A 20781-nucleotide genomic window follows, 5' to 3' on the forward strand; every position below is an offset into this window, starting at 1 on the left:
AGGACTTATGTGTGACCGAAATAACTTAAAGGACCAACATGTTACAAACCTCAAACTTAAAAGACTTATGTATTACCAAAATAACTTAAAGGACCAACATGTTACAAACCTCAAACTTAAAGACCCATTTTGTAATTTAACCTAAATTACTTGTAAAACTAGTGTTCGCCTCTGGATACAAATTAACCGATCACAAGTAAACTAGTATGTAAACTTTTTAATTTTTTTTATGGCTTAATTGCATGTTTAATCCCGTATGTTTATTTTAGGTTTCAAGTTGGTCCCTTATGTTTTAAAAATTTCAAGTTGGTCTTTTACGTTTTAAAAGTTTCAAATTGGTCCAAAACGTTACTCACCTTAAAATAAGTTAGCTTCTTTAGCGATATGATATTGAGTTTAATAAAACAAAAAAAAAAAGGTTTTAAAATTGATTTTCTAAATAAAGTTAAATTCCATCACTCATATTCTTAACCTGAATCTCTAAACGGTCAAGTGATGGAAGAGACTAACTTATTCTAAGGTGAGTAACATTTTGGACCAACTTGAAACTTTTAAAGCATACATACATTCATTCAAAACTTAAATACGCAAAATAAATCAAAAATTAACCAAAATGTCATAAAATCACGCAAATGTAAATATATTACATCCATATCCGCCAAAGTGTCATAAAAACATCTAAATATATACAAATGTGACGAAAACACTAAAAAAAAACTACTCATGTGGACTATGACCCCTAGTCCTCCTCTGTGGAAGCGGCTCCTCTTGCAGCATGCAATACTCCGACCCGATGCCCTCCATAATGTTGGCAACGAGAGGATTTGAGAACACATCAAGATGCCCCATTGCACTATCCACTATAGCTCTGATGTTCTCACTGATCTGGAGTGAGACAGGAACCTGTCTGGAGTGAAATTGTGTGAATGATATTGTTGATTGTTGATAATCAAGTTATTATGTGATGATGAATACTATGATCTATTTGTATGTGGGCATGTTTTGCTTGATAATGCAATGTTGTGGAGATAATCAATATAATTGGGTGTTGTCCTATATATTGAGGTTGAAATTGTGGATTGTTGTCGCATTATCGAGTCCTTATACATGTCCATGCATCACAGTTGAGATGAAATGATGTTTTATTCATTTTAGGGCTTCGGCCTGGCAGAGATCTTTTGAGATCTGGATTTGGGTGACGACCTTTTTGGAGATTCGGTACCACATGCATTTACGAGTCAATAAGTGCATATCATAACATGAGTCTTATGTGATATAAGTGATTGGTGATGAAATGTGGTTGATGATTATTAATAATGATTGTGATTGGTGAATGTGAATGAATATTTGTGAATTGATAGTTATTCATATGATTGATGGTTATTGATGTGAGATATTGGAATATGATGTATGTATCAATGTGTGAATATTATTCAAATGCATGATGTTAATTGAATTATTCAAGATAATTGTTATTTGAATTATAATGATGTAATACTCACCCCCAGTGGTTTTAACCGCCTACTTGCCTGTATGGGTGAGTAGACGTTGTGCAGGACGAGTAGCTTAGTGAGTTCCTGATTTTGATGGATAGTGGGAGCTTTCTCCACTATCGGGTCTTAGAGTAGGGTGGCTCTGATCTAGGGTTTTGTCGTAGCTCTAGATTTTGTTGGATTATTTTGATACTTTGAGATTTGTCCATGTGTCGGACTTGGAGACTTTATATTTATGTGTTTTGAGATCACATGACATGTATGTTGATGTATGAGATTCATATCCGCTGCGACTGATAAGGTTTTATATACATGCATATTAGCCGTTGATTTGTTTTTGATTTTCTTTGATTTGGTGAAAGTAGCGACTATCTCTTGAATATATGAATTATTCGCATGTTTAATTGCTTTAATAGAGTTAGGGCGTTACACTGGTGGAGTTCATCGTGGCCATGATGGGAACTGGATAGCGGGGTTCACTCACTTTGCAAATGATGGTGATGCACTTTTGACGGAACTTCATGCTATTCAACTTGGGTTGCAACTTGTTATGACATCGGTTGTACAAACTTCATTTGCGAGAGTAATTGTTTAGAAGCGATAGACCTTATTCTCAATATGACAAATGTAAGTTTGCAAATGTATGCATCTATGTTACTAGAAATCTCAGATGCCTTGCAACATGATACTATCGATTTAGTTCACATTCCAAGGGAGCAGATTAAATGTGCTGATTTTATGGCAAGGAAGGATGCCCATACCACTTATTAAACTCACTGGTATCGTCCTCGAGATAATTTAGAGTCTCTCATTCTAAAAGACAAACTAGCTGTATAACACCAAAAAAAAAAAAAAAATCTCGACAGATTTATTTACCCACGGGCACCATACTAATTAATTCTTATACTCCCTCCATTTTAAAATGAGTGTCGCTTTAGCCAATTGCACACTAAGGAATGGAATAAAGTAGTCGAATGTCATAGCAATTTTACTAAAATAACCTTACTTTATAAGAACAAGACAAACTTCAAGTTGCATTGAAAATTGTGTGAGAGAGAAAAGTTGGAGTATTTATTGAGGGTAAAGTTGGAAGAAAAATATTAAAGTTGTATTAGAAATGTAAAGTGATATTCATTTTAAAACAATTTTTTTGACTAAAATGACACTCATTTTGAAATGGAGGGGGTATTAATAATTTCTCATTTACAAATATTCCAACATTAAGTTCTTTAATTCTTCTAACTTCAGATCAAACTAATTGATAAAGCCGTCCATTCTGACTTTAGGTAATGGAAGATGAGTGGAACTTTGTCAATATTGAGAAATTGGGAATTTGTGATAAGCTAGACATGATGGAAAGCCGCCAGCTAATAAGAAAAAATTCTGGTAATATTCATTTTTCAACCACTTAAAGGAAAGAGGCCAACCAAACTATTGATCTAGGAAGACATTAATGATTGCTAATTAGACTAGATGCAAATCAGTACCATTTCCACTTCCACTCCTGAAAATTGAACAAAATTAGCTGTAACATTTGATTTTTCAATAGTCTTTAGCAAACATTTCCTCAAAAAAGAAAAAAGTCTTGAGCAAACATAACAAGACTGTCATTTTGACTCACCAACCTCCTTTATTTTTTCTATTGAAAAAAAAAACATATATTAATCTTTTTTGTCTTGCTAACAGGTGAATATTGATTAAGGAATCAACAAATAAAAATTTTGTTTTAAAAATATAAAATGTTACTTTTGATCAAGTAGCGATTACATAACTTTTTCACTAAAATTTATTTGTTTTGAATGCTTAACCAATATCCTTGAGACACTGGCTACTCAAAATGTTTTTTTTACTCAACATCACTTCAATATGAGTAATGAGATAATTACTATTTTGAATAAATGGTCAATTTTGCTTCTAAAATTGTAGTGATGTTATTAATCTAGTCTCATATTATTAATATTCTTGTAACAAAAATAAAAATAAAAATTATTAATATTCTAAAATGATTAGTAAAGTTGTAAAATGTTAATAAAGTTTATTCTTCATAGATCTGCCCTCAATTTTTGTATTCATCATTTTATTTTAATATATAATTTCACTTTCGCTTAAAAAAAGTATTATTGACATTATTCACTTTTAGATGAATCCTCAATATTGACAACATAATGTTTACTTTTGAAAAAAAAAATATTCATTTAAATTGATAGAGTACATCAAATACAACCACATATTCTACATCGCTAAAAACGTAAAAGATGAATATGTGAACAAATTCACAACATCCAAGTTGGTAGTAGACAAAAATAAGTGCAACAAATAATATAATAAAATCAAAGTGAACAGAATACTCATGCCTCCTATGCAATGTTGATGACCAATCATTGATTGAATCACTAATTGAGTGATGTCGATCTTTCATTAGGAACCAAATGAACATTGCACCAAAATAAGAAATCAAACAACATCACACAAGACGACGAACAACACTGTATTGAGAGAACAAAAATATAAAAAAATTAGATCCATGTGAAAATCATTTATTTATATTAAATTAGAAAGAAAAAGATGAAGATGAATAGTTTAAAAATTGACACAAAACCTCCCTTAAGAAAGAAAATGGAAAATAAAACATAGAGAAAAAGTAAACTTTTCCTTATAAAAAAGTAAACATTCAATAATTAATGTATTTGATTTTTAATTAAAACTAAATAAATTAGTTATTGAAAGATCTAAAATGTAAACTTTTCTTATAATTGAGAATGAGAAAGCATCTGACGACTCCCACAAGTTGGAAGTATTTTCAACTTGAGAAAAACAATACAATAAAAAAGAAAAATGGAATGTAACTAATACATGAAGATTATAAAAGAACGGTTATGCTAGAAGCCATCCATGAAGGTGTTTTTTAGCAATCCATACTTTAAGGTGTGATTTCCACTTTTTAGTTATAACTTTGCTAAAAGACATCTTCATAAAAATTAGTTGGTGTCTTTTAACAAATGCTAATATAATAACTTGCTAAAAGACACCTTCATAAAATGTGTCTTCTAGCAAAGACAACAAACCAAGTAATTATAACTAACCGATAACTACCTTAACTAAAACTAACAGTCTCATAACTCAGTTGGCAGGGATATGCATTGTTATATGCATGGGTCGGGTTCGAACCTTGGACACCCCACTTATTCACCTTAAAAAAGGTAAATTCTAACCATTAGACTACCTGACAAAAAAAAACTAATAAATCTCAACATCTAACAGATGAAATTTCACATTATAAAAATTAATCTGATGTGCTGATTGGCTAGCTAGTTATAGTCTTAACCAAAGTTTGTATGATGTGAACATTTTTGAGGTTCCACCTAGATAGCTCTAGAATCTCCTCTTTAACGACTTTTCTGAAGCTTACATGTCTTGGAGTGTTAGAGTGACTTTGTAGTGTGCTATTTTCTTTTGGGCTTTGGCCCTCTTTGCTAAAAAAATAATAATTAAACATTTATTTCATTTTCACATATTTTAATCCTTCCCAAAAAGATCCACTAAATGTCTCTACCAAACAAACAGCAACAATAATACCGACCTGAATCTAGTACAACTAATTCTAGATGCATCAAAAGAGAAGACACACCTCATGTAAACATTACCACTAATAATAATGAAGTTAATGTCAACAATCCCTTTGACTTGTATACCAAACCAAATTCATGTTCAAATACTGTTTCTTTTCTTCTCTTTTTATTACTCTTCACTGCAAAATATCTTCAGTTTCTAACTTACCAACCAAACAAAAAAAAAACACTTCAGTTTCTAGTTTCTACTTATTCTTGATGTGAGTTTCAAAAACCATAGCTTTTTTCTTCTTCCATGGACACTCATAATCTGATTATACATTTCATTTTTCTCATTTTCATTCCATTTTCATCATCTTCTTTCACTCCTACAGATAACTACCTTCTCAACTGTGGATCAAATAACAATGCTACCATTTTCAATAGGCTTTTCATAGGTGATGATTCTACCAACCTAGGCTCAAATTTTCTCTCTGCAGAGAAATCAATTTCCTTAACCAACCAAAACCCATCTCCAAATTTGGCTACTTTGTATCACACTGCAAGAATTTTCACTAGTAAGGGAAGCTACAGATTCACCTTGAAACAAAATGGTACCTTCTTTGTTCGTTTTCATTTTTCGTGTTTTAAGGCTCAAGGTTTTGATCTAAAAGATGCAAAGTTTAATGTCTTGGTTGGTGAGAAATTGGTTCTGAGTAATTTCAAGCTCAATCTCAAGCCTAGTAATGATACAGTTATAAAAGAGTTCATTTTGAAATTTGAGTCAAATTTGCTTGAAATTGTGTTTAGACCTGTTAGTGATTCTGGTTTTGGTTTTATCAATGGTATTGAAGTGTTTTCTGCTCCTGAAGATTATGTTGTAGATTATGGAGCTAGGTTTGTTGGTCCTTTTGGTGTTAGGGAATACAAGAATCTTTCTAATGTTTTAGAAACTATTCATAGGATTAATGTTGGAGGTGAAAAATTAACTCCTTTTAATGATACCCTTTGGAGAACATGGATTCCTGATAAGGATTTTCTGGTTTTTAAGGATGCAGCTAAGGCTGTAGTGAGCACTCACACACCAGATTATCAGAAAGGGGGCGCGGCTAGAGAGATCGCGCCGGATAGTGTTTATATGACTGCTCAGGAGATGAATAGGGATCATAATTCCATTTTAGCTTCACAATTCAACATAACATGGAATTTTTCAGTGGATTCTATTGGTGTTCGACATCTTGTTCGGTTGCATTTCTGCGATATTGTTAGTCCTTCTCTTAATTTGTTATACTTTGATGTGTATATCAATGGATATTCTGCATATAAGGATGTTGATTTGTCATCCCTTACATTCCATATGCTTGCATCTCCGGTTTATGTGGATTTTGTTGTTGATTCTGATGATTCGGGTGTTATTCAAATAAGTGTTGGCCCTTCTGATCTTAGTAGTTCAATGAGGATGAATGCGATACTTAATGGTGCAGAGATAATGAAGTTGTTGAATGTTACGGATTCACATGTTGCTCCTAGGAAGAAAAAGTTGTTGGTATTGGTTGGTTCAATTGTAGGAGGAATTGTTGTTTTACTTTTAGTTATAGCTGTTTTTCTAGTTTGTTGCAGACGCAGGAAGATGAAACCGAAAATAAGGACGGTGGGAAGTATTGGATGGACGCCTTTACGCATGTTTGGAGGGAGTTCTCTTAGTAGAATGTCGGAAGGGACAGCTTATCCGTCTCCCGGTTCATGTGGATATTTAGGCTTGAAAATATCTTTTTCTGATATACAATTAGCAACTAACAATTTTGATGAAAGTCTTGTTATAGGTTCTGGTGGATTTGGTAAGGTTTACAAAGGAGTATTAAGAGACAATGTAAAAGTTGCGGTCAAGAGAGGCATGCCTGGATCAAGACAAGGACTACCAGAATTCCAAAGAGAAATATCAATTTTATCCAATATTCGACATCGCCATCTTGTTTCGTTAGTTGGATTTTGTGAAGAAAATTCCGAAATGATACTTGTCTATGAGTATGTTGAAAAAGGTCCACTCAAAGATCATCTATATGGTTCAGAAGGACTTCAACCTTTGTCTTGGAAGCAGCGTCTCGAGATATGCATAGGTGCAGCTCGAGGTCTACACTATCTTCACACCGGTTTTACACGAGGAGTCATCCACCGCGACATTAAATCCACCAACATTTTGCTCGACGAAGATCATGTTGCTAAGGTGGCTGATTTCGGTCTTTCAAGATCCGGACCTTGTATTGATGAAACTCATGTGAGTACTAATGTGAAAGGTAGTTTTGGTTATCTTGATCCAGAGTATTTTCGAATGCAACAACTAACGGATAAATCGGATGTTTATTCATTTGGAGTTGTACTTTTCGAGGTTCTTTGTGTTAGACCTGCTGTCGATCCACAACTTGATAGGGAACAGGTGAATTTAGCAGAATGGGCTCTTAAATGGCAGAAGAAGGGTATGTTGGAGAATATTATTGATCCTTATCTTGTTGGAAAGATCAAAGACAGGTCATTGAAGAAATTTGGCGAAACAGCAGAGAAATGTTTGGCCGAATACGGAGTTGATAGGCCGTCAATGGGTGATGTATTGTGGAATTTGGAATATTCACTTCAGCTTCAAGAAAGTGGTCAAGAAGTGAATGCCATTACTAATGCAGAAGTGAATGTAACATCTACAACATAATTCCTTGAAATCCATTCTATTGTTTGGCTAGGCGCAAAGTTTTTTCTCAACTAATGACTAGTGAAAGAAACTAGAGATAGGAACTCTCTTAGGCTATGTTTGGATATTTTAAAACAAGCAAAATGGAATAAATTAAAGCTTCCATTCTATTGTTTGAGTATTTTATAACAAAACTGAACAAAGTTCTCATTCCATTCTTAATGATGTAGTGTTTCACATGGTAAAATAATTGCATCAGGCAGTAAATGTGCTTTTATTAGATTTTTTTTTTTTGGATAAAGCTAGAAAAATGCAATAAAGCCTAAACCAAGGCATACACATCATGATTTATAAGCTTTAGATATGTCACTCTTAGCACGGGTTTGAATGCACTCATTTTCTGATCCTCCTTTTTTGTCTGTTGGACTCTTTTGCTTCTTGGGTCTGTCTCTTTTTGTTTGCTTTACCACATCATAAGGTGAGATCAGGTACTTAGCAGCATCTGGAAACTTGGCTTTATTCACTTCAGAGTCAGTTTTTGGGTCAATTGTGCTGTCATTAGCATCAAAGTCTTCATCTCCCCAGAACCTGCTCCAAAATCTCATCATAAGTGGTGATGGGTGAAATGATAGGCTGCAGTATGATGTTCTTATAAAAAATGGAGTCCATAGTATTCCCAAATGACACAGAAGTAACATCGGGGAATGACATCCTCCCAATGATGCTACTCTGATCGAGAGAAGTGCTTGAGCTCAAAGCAACAGGTTTGGAGGCCCTTTTTACCGATTTACTAGGATCCTCTATGTTAGTGCTATGAACCAAGTTTTCCTTCCCTAGGGACTTTTCCTCCACATTTGGATTTTTAGCCATTTGCATATCCACAATATAATGGGAGTAGAGTCCTTGTCACTCGACTTAGCCTCCCCTATAACAGGCTCAAAATCATTTTCAAGTAACTCAAATGAGTTGTGGAGTGTGAGATTAATTCATGCTATCTTCATTATTCTTATGCTGATCAGCTGCAAGTTGTGCATTGTTGTATACTTCAGATTCATTGATAGCTTGAACTGAAAATTCCCATTCCTCAAAATCATTAGCTGAATCAAAAGTATCCTCATGAATTTCATTGTGAATCAAGGTTGTAGCAGGCTTATTACCAACTGCTACATTGATAATATGAGCTTGTTCTATATCATTTGCAACAACAATTTTGTTAACAGGAAGTTTAGCATTCTTCCTGTTAACAATTTTGTTAACAGGAGATTGTTAGTTTGTTAAAAATGTTTGGATTAGCGCAAGATTGTTCTTAAACAAGATTTTTCTTCTTGATCATATATTTAATTGTAGGATCATATATTTAGTGGTAGGATCATGTATTTTTCCTAAAAAGTTACAATGATGATTTAATCACATGTGAGATATTTTAAAAATATAAGTTTAGAATGTTGGATTATTTGAATGTGCAAATATGGGATTGTGATTGAGTGAGATTTGCTGAGGGAAAGTGTTGACATGCCATGCATCTTACGATATTTTCAACATAGTTTTTAGTCATTTTAATAACAATTTGAGTCAATAAAGAGGAATTTTAGAGAAGTTGCTCATGGTTTAGGGGATATTTTGTAATATTTTTATATCGAATCATCTAATTCCAGTTCTTCCCTAAATGAAACAATTCATAGGTGTTTTTGAAGTATTTTAGTGAAAATCATGTAATTCAGCAAATCAAGACACCTCATGGAAAACAGAAGACGTGAAATGAAGATTCAAGAGGCCTTTGAAGACATTACAAGTTGGGGGAATTTTATCCCAAGACCAATTAAGAAGAAGAAAACACTCAAAAAGACGAAGAAAAAGGCAAAATGACACTGAGGGCTAAAGCTACGTGCAAGGCCCGTGCCACAGGCGCATGAAACATAGAGCAAAAGCTTTTTGTTTAGCTGTCACGCGCAGTTTGCATCTTCTGATGTGCCGGGCGCGTGCGGTTCTGAGAAAAAACAACTAAATATATATTTTTTTCTACGAGGGTTTGTGGAAAAGCCTACTTTTTTCAACTTAAACCTAGTTGAGAACGTGCCTATAAATACAAGAGCTTTCATTCACAAATTCTCATTCAGAACTCAACAGTTCAGGAGGAAGGCAAACAGAGGGAGCATCAATGATAGATCATATTGTTTACCTGTATTTTTGGTAAACAATAGGACTAGTTTTAATTATTACAAACATGATCAAACTAGAAATCCTAGGTCATCTAAAGAGAAACTGTCTTTCGATAAAGATCAATAAAGAAAATGAAAGTAAAAAGACTTAGAAGTTTAAACGCAGAAATTTAAAGAAAAGGTAAATTGCATTGCATTAATGTAAATGTGGTTCGACAAATCAGATTACAAGCATTATGTATGACTCTTTTCTCTAGACGCTGGTACTTTGAGTGCTAGAATTCTATAAGTGATTTGCGACCCTTTTTCCTTAGGGAAAACTACTATATATATACTATATATAAAGAAAACAACCCCTTTCACCTCTTTTGGGCTGACTTTTTCTCTTTCCAAAAATGCCCTCAATTTTCAATTCAAATAACACTTGTAACAAATAGATAAAAATATATTTATATATTAGAAGGATGTAACAAACACGATATGTAAATATATATGTCTATTTTTTTTTTATCATTTAAAAAGTGTAACAAACAATATGAGTATATTTATACTTACTTTTTTATTATCCCAATTATACATTTAACAACTTTTTCTATAATAAAGATTGTTGTTGGTGTCATTAAAAAAAAATTAGATTATATATTTTTGTTATATTGTTGGTGTCATTGAAATAGATAATCATTATTAGTTTTGTTTGTTATAACTTGAAAGCAACAAACATTTATAATTTTAGTTTTAATCAAAATCAAATTTTCATAAAAAAAAAAACATTGTTCATAATTTTAAAACGTTAGCACAATAAAAGAGCGGAAAGAAGTGTCTGTCTTTTCGCTAGTATACATAGAGAAAATAACTGCAAAGACCTAAATTGTTATAAACTGCATGTCTTCGAGGAAAATTGCATGCCTTCCACGTGTCTGGACACTTTGAAACCAACTTCTTTACTAAATTAACGGCCTGTCGAACCGTGGCTTCTTTAAAAAATTCTCAGTTTCTGTCGAACTCAGCAACTCCATGAAACACCGTTTCATTAAAACCCATATATTAATATAATAATAATAATAATAATAATAATAATAATAATAATAATAATAATAATATAGAAGTTACTAGACACACGTGGGAAAAAAGAAAAGCATAACACTTCCCTTATTTCTTTCTTTTCCTCCCGTAGCTCCCTCTGTTCTCACTTTTCTTTCCATTTTGCTTCTTCCCTTTCCATAATCAGGCCCGGCCCTGAGGGGGTGCAAACAGCTCAACAGAGCTGGGCCTCCCTCAGTCATGGGCCTCAATTTTTTTTTAATACCCACTAGTACTACTGCCCTCTAATTTTTTTTTTAATACCCCCAGCCATTTTCTGTCCCCTTGTTTTAGCCTTTTAGGTCTATTAGAATTAGGTCCTCTTGCTTTTGGTGTTAGGTGGGGGTTCATCATGTATACGATAGTCATTTTCACATTTGGGTGTACCGCATATATACGACACCTTATATTTATCTTTTAAAAAATATAAATAGAACATTGCTTTTTTTAAAAAAAATACGTTTTGATTTTATCACTGACCTCTTTTCATTCCAAGAGTCGAGCCTCCGAATTCTTAGGGACGGCCCTGTCCATAATCAACCAATTCCACACACTAATCAAACACCCATAAGAGAAAAATTATTCACCAAAGCAAAACAATTTCATATTACAAGTTAATTTGGGTTTGATTTTGGAGATTGGGGTTAGGGTTTTGAGAAGAAAAAATACCCATTTTGTGAAGGTTGCTCATTGAGACTCTTTAAGGTATATTTATCAACTTATATTTCAATTAGTGCATATTTAGACATGATTAGTGAATTAGAATTAATTTTTGAGAGTAAAGTATATAAGATTTCAACATATAAATATGACATGGACCTTCATTTACTTTGAATGGTGTTATATATAATTTAAGCAATGTAGGCATATTGCTTCTGCTATTCGTTCCTTGTAGAATAAGCATTTGTGTCATATTCTGTCTAAAATAAAAGTTGGGAATAAATTAATAAGTTCTGGAAGCCTATATGTTATCAATAATGCGATAATACATATTCAACTTGCATTTCATGGTCATCTAGTGCTACTAAAGTTCTGGAATGAGTTTCTAATATATGTGAAAACATTATTAATGCTCAGATACGATGCCGGATGCTTCACATGCTTCTCCCGGGATGGTTGGAGAGCACGCTCAGTTGATTCGTCGTAACAGTGAGTGGATGACGATCATTATCGCTTATTTTCAATATCGTTATTATTGATATTTTTATGATTTTATATGTTAAAAGTATTTACAAAAATGGGGAACACACCCTTCGAATATTTTTCTCGTTCTTGACACATTTTTTAAAAGTCATTGATATTATTGTGGTCTCTATTTGGATGTTATCTGTGACTTATAAGCAAAGGATTGCAAATTGGGATTTGATTGTGTACGTTTGACACAAGTTTGATATTTTACAGAATCATGGTTTTTAAACCTATGTGTTCGAGAAAAACGATTATCATTATGACGACCTAGGTGCACCTAGTATGTGTTTTCAATTAGGCAGAGTTACTCCGTTAGATGGAGCCGCCCCAATGGAAAGGCCACCATTAGGAGGAGAGGGCTATCAATGAGAGGTTCACTCCCTAATTGAAAATGTTTTATACTTTGTTTTGAGTCGAGAGAAAAGAGCTATCCGTTAGATGGAGCCGCCCCTATGGAAAGGCCACCATTAGGAGGAGCGGGCTATCAACGAGATGGAGCTAGTTCTCGATTCACCCACTTGATTATTTTCAAAAAATTGGATTTTATACTTTCTTTAATTTAAATGGAATTTGATTTTATATTCTATTTGGATTTGATTATTTCGATTCCTTTTTCATTATACGCGATTCTATATTTTCTTTAAAGTTGTGGATTTGGGTTCACTTCCTTACGACATTGGAATTTTAATATACTTTTATTTGGTTTGATAAAGTTACGATGTTTTCCGAATTTTCATGGTGTAACGCCCTAGTTGTTTATTTAATTAATTTGAATTATGTGGAATATATATATTTTTATATATGATGTTTGGTGATTTATGCGGAGTATATATATATATATATATATATATATATATATATATATATATATATATATATATATATATATATATATATGTGATTTTGAGTGTTTATGTGGTGTATTATTTTATTATATAGTTTATTTAATAATAATTAGAATAAGTATGAAATAATAATTATTTTGGAGTTTGGGGAGTTATTTAATATTTATTAAAGTTAATGGGGAGTTAAGTGAAAATATAGGGAGTTAAGTAATGGGAAGTTAGGAAAAGAAAGAATCAGAAACTGTTTTACGTGAAACCAAGCCAAGGGAGAGGAAACCAGGAACAAGAGAGAAGAACCAAGTGAATCCATTTTTGCTGTGCATTTTCATTCTGAACTAAGGTAAGGGTGGGGTTTACTTCAATAGTGTAGAATTTAAAGTCTGATTTTGAGTTTAACAGGTTTTGGTAAAAATTGGGGATTTTGGGTTTTATGTTGAAATTGTGAGTTTTGATGTTGTAAGCATGAATTTGATGTTAGAAATAGGTTCTAAGTGTATACAGAAAGTTAATTTGCATCTGTAAACTGATTTGGGGAGTGATTGGAAGAAAAATGGGATTTTGGGGAAAAACCAGATTTCTGCCCGTACAGAAGTTCATCGCTCGCCTCGCGAGTAGCTGTGCTCGCCATGGCGAGTGAGCAACTTCATAGCTCGCCTCGCGAGAAGTCCAACTCGCCATGGCGAGTAAGCCCAGACAAAACTTAAATTTTGAAAAGTTGTTATAAGATGTTTTGGGGATGGTTTAAGGTACCTAGATGATAATAAAGGTGAATGGTGAAAGTTTTAGGTTAAAAAGATGAATAGGGAGCTTAGAATTGGAGTTTGAGTGAGAAAATGTCACTTTTCCCGAGAGTACCTGATTTTCACTCGCCTTGAGTTCGCCTTGAACTCGCCACGGCGAGCTACTGTTTTCGTGAACTCGCCATGGCGAGCAGATGTGCTCGCGAGGCGAGTTGCACAGTTCCTGAATGCTAACTTGCCTGTATGATTTGTAGTGGTTGAGATTGTTGGATTTGAGCATAGTTTTATTTAATTGTGCATTATTATGGATTGATGAATTGCTGGTTGTTGTTATTGCTGATGGCTATGATGTATGATTATTTATTAAACCATACATGTTGTATTAATTGGAGTCACTTGGAGTTGCATTGCATGGTCAGTTGTATGTAGATATACACAAGTAGGTCCATTGCATATGCATAAAACAGCGGTGAGGGCTTCGGTCCTGGAGTACTAGTTGCTCAACAGCGGTGAGGGCTTCGGTCCTGATGAATGCTTTAACCATTCAAAAGCGGTGAGGGCTTCGGTCCTGATTGGTACCACATGCATAATGCATTTCATTAAGAAGTCTAAGATGGTGTCTTAGCAGTGGTCATGTCATTTGCATGAGTCTTGGTTGTTGTTTCAGGTTTATCTGATGTTGATGTCGATGTTGAATATACATTTATTTATATATATTCATTGTGATCTTGATGTGTTGTTGATGTTATTGGTAATATGTACATTGTATACATACTTGCTAAATGGATTATTATGGTGATGTTGTTGTGACTTGTGAATTAAATATTGATATTTGCAAGATTATTATATTTGAAGTTTTAGGGTGTTAGATTCATTTGATGATTTTAATATCTATATTTATTGTTGTGAATCTCACCCCTTCTGCTTGAAAATGTTGCCCTTCCTATGGGTAACTTGCAGGTGATCCTGAGTAGTAGGTGGTGGCTCAAAGTCGTGTCTAGGGCTCTGATACGTGGGATGGGATTTATCATTTTTAATGTTGTTGCTTTTCCTTTCCATGTATCAAATTTTGGAACTTGTGGTGTGGAGCCTTTTGTTGTCTTTGAACTATGATGTTGAATTATGTTAAGGCCTTTAATGCCATAGACTGTTGTTGGATGTTCATGAGGTTATGGATTTTGAAAACTATTCCGCTGCTATGTTTTCATATTTTATCAAGTGGTTTGATTAAATAGTTTTATTTTCTATTTAAGAATTTTGAAATTGCAATGTAGCATACCCGTTTGGTGAAATACTCTGATGATTATTGTTATTTATTTACTTTTGGGTAACGGGGTGTTACACATGGTATACTCGATTGTGAGTTTATCATATTTTTATACAGGTACTAGCTTTGTAAGTTAAAAATTAGATTTGAGAAAAATAAATAATCGTGCCCTTGTGTGTTTTCCTTCTAGTCGGTGGTGGTTGTTGTCTCCTCACTAAGTCCTTGTGGCTTACTCTTTCTTTTCTATTTTTTTTTTCCAGATTCCCGAGCAGCTGAGTAGGAAGCTGCAAGTAGATCCGAAGTCCATCATTTCCATTTTTTTTGGTAGGCCTCCTTGATGGATGGCTCTTTTATTTATGTAAATATTCAGTCAATGTATCTGCAGCTATATGGAGTTAGAGTGCCTCATTTTGAGTTGTACAGTTATATAAAAATTGTCTTTTGAGCTTCTGGATGATGGGACAGGTTTATGGACAGGATTCATATCTTGAAAACGTTAAAAATACAAGGGATACTCTGTCCAAACTTCTGTAAATATTATTTTGATGAAAAAAATGGTTATCTGTAAATTATTTATGTCAATTGTCGAGTTTGGTCGTTAGGCTTGCCGGACTAAAATGTATAAGTTTGTGCGCCGGTCACGATTTTGTGCTTGGGTCGTGACACTCCAATCATGGACTTAGAGATTTTTGCAGATTTGAACCTTCTTTTACCTGTCGAACATACGCAAGATAAAATACAGGCTAACACATATACATTATTTTAAACATATTTTTCAGTCATTTTAGTTATGATTTGATCCAAATTAGGGGAGTTTTAAAATAATTGTTGGTTTAATGAACATTCTGTAATGTTTTCATATTGAGTCATGTAATTCTAGTTTTCCCTAACCCAAGCAATTCTCATGTGTTTTTGATGTAATTCGTTGAAAAATCATGTGATTCGGCAAAGCAAGACACCTCATGTTTGTAAATCACATTAAAGATCGTATAGTTGATCAACCTAGGTCAAAGAATTTACATTTTCGTTTGTTGAACCATGTTGAGCTCGTGTATTTGATAAAATCTTTTAGTATGAATGAGGTGAAACAAGCAGTTTGGCATTTGTGATAGTTTCAAAAGCCCTTGACTGAACGACATTGATTTTGGTTTTATTAAAGAATTTTGTGATGAAGTGAAAGATGACCTTTTTGTCTCAAAATTCCTCTGCAAAAGTATGTTGACGAAGGGTATCAATTTCAAAATCCCTTGTACGTTTTCGCCTCTAGTTGGTGGCTTAATCCTTTAGTTTGTTTAGGAAAATAACTTTGCATCCATAATTGGTGTCTTAGTCCTTTAGTATGTTTGAGTTTTGGCCTGCAATTTTCTCCTCCCCATAGTTGTGTTGGCATCGTCTTGTAATTATCCTGAACTTGTGTTCAAATTTAAAAAGCACACAATTATACAATTGACTCACAACATATGATAAGTTCTATTGCCTTTCCCTATTTCACTTGAATTTCCTAAAAATAAAATTTAAATATCACTAACAATCTTCATCTTCCTTCCTCTTCATCTTTCAATATCATACCAAAACCAAATCCAGCAACACGAAAAAATTTATACTCAAAACTCAAACTGAAACAACTAAAATTCATCATCTAACAACATAATCAAAATCTTTAAGTAAATTCTCTTTTTTTTATCATCACCGTCACCAACAAACAACAACAATTTCTTCATCATCAACAACAACTAGTTTTAGGTCTAATTCTAATATTTTTTACATGAACAACATGGCTTCAACGCACAATTTTTCTTTTGAAAGTAACACAAGGGGGTTATACATACTACACCTTGATGGCTACTCAACCTGATTGTTCAATTTGCCCCATTCATCCAAATCGATTGTCATATTTCCTCATCAATTTCAACAACTCTATCAACGACAGTAACAACAACAACAACAATCTTTACAGCAGAATCAATAATTCCTAGCAGTATCACTCACTCCCTAATCACTTCCATATTCATCAATCTCATAAATAAAAAACCCAAAAAAATATCAAAATAAAAAAAAACCCGGCCCTCTCCAGCAATCTCTCTATTCTCCTTACCAAAATCAAAATCCATAAATTATTAAAAAAACTAGGGAATAGCGTGAAATCGATAATTTGAGAGTGGTTTTGGCAGATATGGGCATTGAGGAAAAGAGAAAGCCATCGAGAAGAGAAGAAAAGAGATCTGAAGAGAGAGAGATATATTTTATTTAAATCATATAATTTTTATGTTGTGTTTTTATTATTATATCTGGGTTATGTGCTGTTGTATTTTTTTGTTTGTTTGTTTTAGGTATGAAGTTTGGATATGAAGATTGTTGGTGATTTTTATATTTTTATTTTTGGAAAATTCAAGAGAAATAAGGAAAAAAAAATATGAACTATCATATGTTGTGAATCCATTGTATGCTCCTGTGCTTTTCAAATCTAACCATCGATCACTTATTTTAAATGACACGTGGACAAGTTAACGGTTGTTGCAAAAAGAAAACTAACGGAAAGGACTAACTTAATTGACGAAAACGGAGATAATGGACTAAATTTAGACGTTTTATAGTTATATGATCATTTTGAAAAAAGAATTAAGTTAAGGGACCGAGTGTTCATATGATTATCCGCTAGACAAGTATTAATGAATAATAAAGTATTTCAGATATTTGCAAATATCAACATGTAAAAAGATTTTTTTTATTAAAAAAATGCATATTATAAAATAACTAAAATTATGTAGAATGTATTCCTTAAATTTTATTATTAATAATTGTGGTATTAATGGTCATTTTACAACCTTTCTGTGCGAAATTTTGACAATGTCTCTTGAAGATACAAAGGCATGCCTGCCATTGTGCTGAGCTAACACCTATCTGACTTATGCATTAATTTTTTTTTGAGACAAAAATATTATATAACACATTTTCACTTTGACAACAAATTATTAATCAAACTAAAATCATTAATTAGGAAATTCAATTATACTCCCTCCATCCCAAATTGTATGTTACATACTCCATCCGTCCTAAATTGTATGTCACTTTAGAAAAAATATTTGTCCCAAATTGTATGTCACTTTAGAATACCAATGAAACATTAATGTTACTTTTCATATTATATCCTTAACTATCTATTACTCTTTCTTTTTTCAATTCTTTCATTTATCTTTCTCATATCATTTATTAAGGATAATTTTGTAAAATAACTCATAATATCTCTTTCTCACACAATATTAATTACATTTCTTAATATGTGTGAAATGCTAAAAATGTCATACAATTTGGGACGGAGGGAGTATTTTATTTGATGACAAAAATGTTTTTATTTAAGTAATACGACATTGATATGATTATACTAATTTAACAACGGGTGCGGAAACGAAGGAGAGTAATTACAAATTAATTACAAATTACTAACATAATTACAACATAGTTACTAACATAATTGCATAAACTCAAACAACACAAAAACAGAAGAATCCAAACGTGGCTGCTTCATGTGATTCTTTCGTTGATTTTTGTTATTAGGTATCAAGGCTGCTTCATCTGATTCTTTCAATGATGAAACAAACATTGGCCACCTTCATCAGAATCCTCAAGTCACTATTTTTCACCTTCATCATAACCCTAAAATCACTCTTTGTCTCCTCCGAACCACCACCATCGCTCCCGATGGATCTCGTGGAAGAAATTCTGTGTAGGCTTCCAGTCAAGCTCCTCTTTCAACTTCGATGCCAAAGTAAGTCCTTTAATACTCTCATTTCTAGTTTGGAATTTGCTAGAAAACACCTTTCCATGTCAAACATGCACCACCACCACCTCATCATAACCTACTCACATGAATCATACTCAAAATCAAGGGTATTCTCTTACCCACTTCACTCCATTTTCTACCCACGTTACTCCATTTTTAACTCCATAGTTAAACCCACCGAATTAGAATATCCTTTCGACAAAGAAAAAATTGTTTACGGTGGCTCTTGCCATGGAATCCTTTGTTTAGCTAGGAAACAAGACTCTAGGGCTAAAGTAAAAGATGTAATCTTGTGGAACCCTGCCATTAAAAAATTCCAATTATCGCCTTCTTTCAAATACCCTCCTATAAGAGACAACTACGAGTATAATCCTATATTTGGCTTTGGATATGATCATATATTTAACCTTTACAAGGTGGTTGTTATTTTTGATTCTGTTGATGGAATTTCCAAAGCAGTAATGGTTCATACATTGGGTACTAGCTCATGGAGATTGATTAACGTGGAGTTCCCTCTTCCAAATGCTCATTACAGATCGCTGCAATTCGCGAGTGGGGCGCTTCATTGGATTCCATATAGGAAGGATTATACTCATAGTGTTGATTCTTTTGATTTGGTGACCGAGTCGTATAAAAGACTTTTGCAGCCTAACTATGGAGTGGAAGATGTGTATAAAGTGATCTTGGGTGTCTCAAGAAATTGTTTGTGTATCTTTGCATGTAAAAAAACATTTTTTGATGCTTGGCTGATGAAGGAGTACGGAAACGAAGGGTCTTGGACTAAATTATTTCGTGTTCCTTACATGGAAGTCGATCCTTTCACTAATGCAAAAACCACCTACCCATTATGGATTTCCGAGGAAGACCAAGTTCTAATGGAATATACATACGGAGGATGTTTGGCCGTTTGTGATTTCAAAAATGGTACTTTTAAGTTTCCAAAGATTCAAAACATCGATGGTCCTAATGCAATATTCAATTTGGGAAAGGACGATAACGCTGAAGTTTACGTTGAGAGTTTGATATCGCCATGTTTCTAATGTGAGATGGTGTTGTGGGTGGCTTGAACTTTATGAATGCATTATATTGGATTTCTCATCCAACTTATGCTACAAGAAAACTATTATTTTTTCTTATACTGCTCTTCTATTCTTATTATTTTGATAGGATGAACACTAGGTAGTTATAAAGTGATACAGTTCCTTGATCATGACCCCTTTGAGAAATTTCTTCTTGACCCTTTTGCGGTGAAGACTATCTCTTGCATTTTCTTTACTCTCAACAGTTGATTTGAGATGTTGATCAGAAGTGTTTATGCCTGTTATGTTCATATCAATTGTGTTCATTAAATATTCTTTGGATTCTTGCTTGATTATATAATAAAATCCCTTTGCGAACTGATTTATATAACAAGGCATTAAGAAGTAACACATTAAGAAGTGGATGTGATTATTAATTTTATGGTAAGCTTTATATTCTTGGTTGATGTTTTAAATTCTTAAACTTGCACGGTATAAGAAAATGATTTTGATTATTTTCTTTCTTGGATTTCAATTATTTTATGTAGCAAATCAATATTTAGGCCTTCGGAGGACAACATTACATAATTACAACAATGATAAATGAATGTTAAGATTGCACCACCGCCAGTGGCGGTGCGACCGCCACTGATCCTGACACCACCATGTCCATGTGTGAAAATATGTTTTTTATAAGTTGGAACAACTTTCTGGATAACAAGATTTTACTTAAAAATTGTTGCAATAACTTTCACAATTTTGTCAGTTTACATAATGTTAGCTTATTCGAGAAATTAATGTTTAAATTCAAATTGACAAAATTCCATCAAAACATTGAGAGTATAGGTGATGGGTCTCTGATTCAGGTAATGAAAGATCTATGGATTCTTGGAGAAGGTTCAGCATGGGTTCATTCGCCTCAACCCTTAGAGGTTCATAATATGGCCGTGAATAATTTGATGATTCAAGGAGAAAGAAGAT

General features: G+C 33.3%; 2 protein-coding genes across 2 annotated transcripts; both read left to right on the forward strand.

Moving 5' to 3' along the window:
• Positions 1–5118: 5118 nt before the first annotated feature.
• LOC25496423 (probable receptor-like protein kinase At5g24010) lies at positions 5119–8014 on the forward strand. Its single transcript, XM_013596746.3, has one exon. It carries the CDS (start codon positions 5358–5360, stop codon positions 7740–7742), a length of 2385 nt encoding a protein of 794 aa, XP_013452200.1. The 5' UTR covers positions 5119–5357; the 3' UTR covers positions 7743–8014.
• A 10685-nt stretch (positions 8015–18699) lies between these two features.
• LOC25496425 (F-box/kelch-repeat protein At3g23880) lies at positions 18700–19821 on the forward strand. The gene has a single exon (XM_013596748.2). It carries the CDS (start codon positions 18700–18702, stop codon positions 19819–19821), a length of 1122 nt encoding a protein of 373 aa, XP_013452202.2.
• The last annotated feature ends 960 nt before the right edge of the window (positions 19822–20781 follow it).

Source organism: Medicago truncatula, chromosome 6, assembly GCF_003473485.1.
Source record: "Medicago truncatula cultivar Jemalong A17 chromosome 6, MtrunA17r5.0-ANR, whole genome shotgun sequence".
In the NCBI taxonomy this organism is placed as follows: domain Eukaryota; kingdom Viridiplantae; phylum Streptophyta; class Magnoliopsida; order Fabales; family Fabaceae; genus Medicago; species Medicago truncatula.

Coding starts and splice junctions, on each gene's coding strand:
- LOC25496423 (XM_013596746.3), top strand. CDS start 5,358: ATGGACACTCATAATCTGATTATACATTTCATTTTTCTCATTTTCATT.
- LOC25496425 (XM_013596748.2), top strand. CDS start 18,700: ATGGATCTCGTGGAAGAAATTCTGTGTAGGCTTCCAGTCAAGCTCCTC.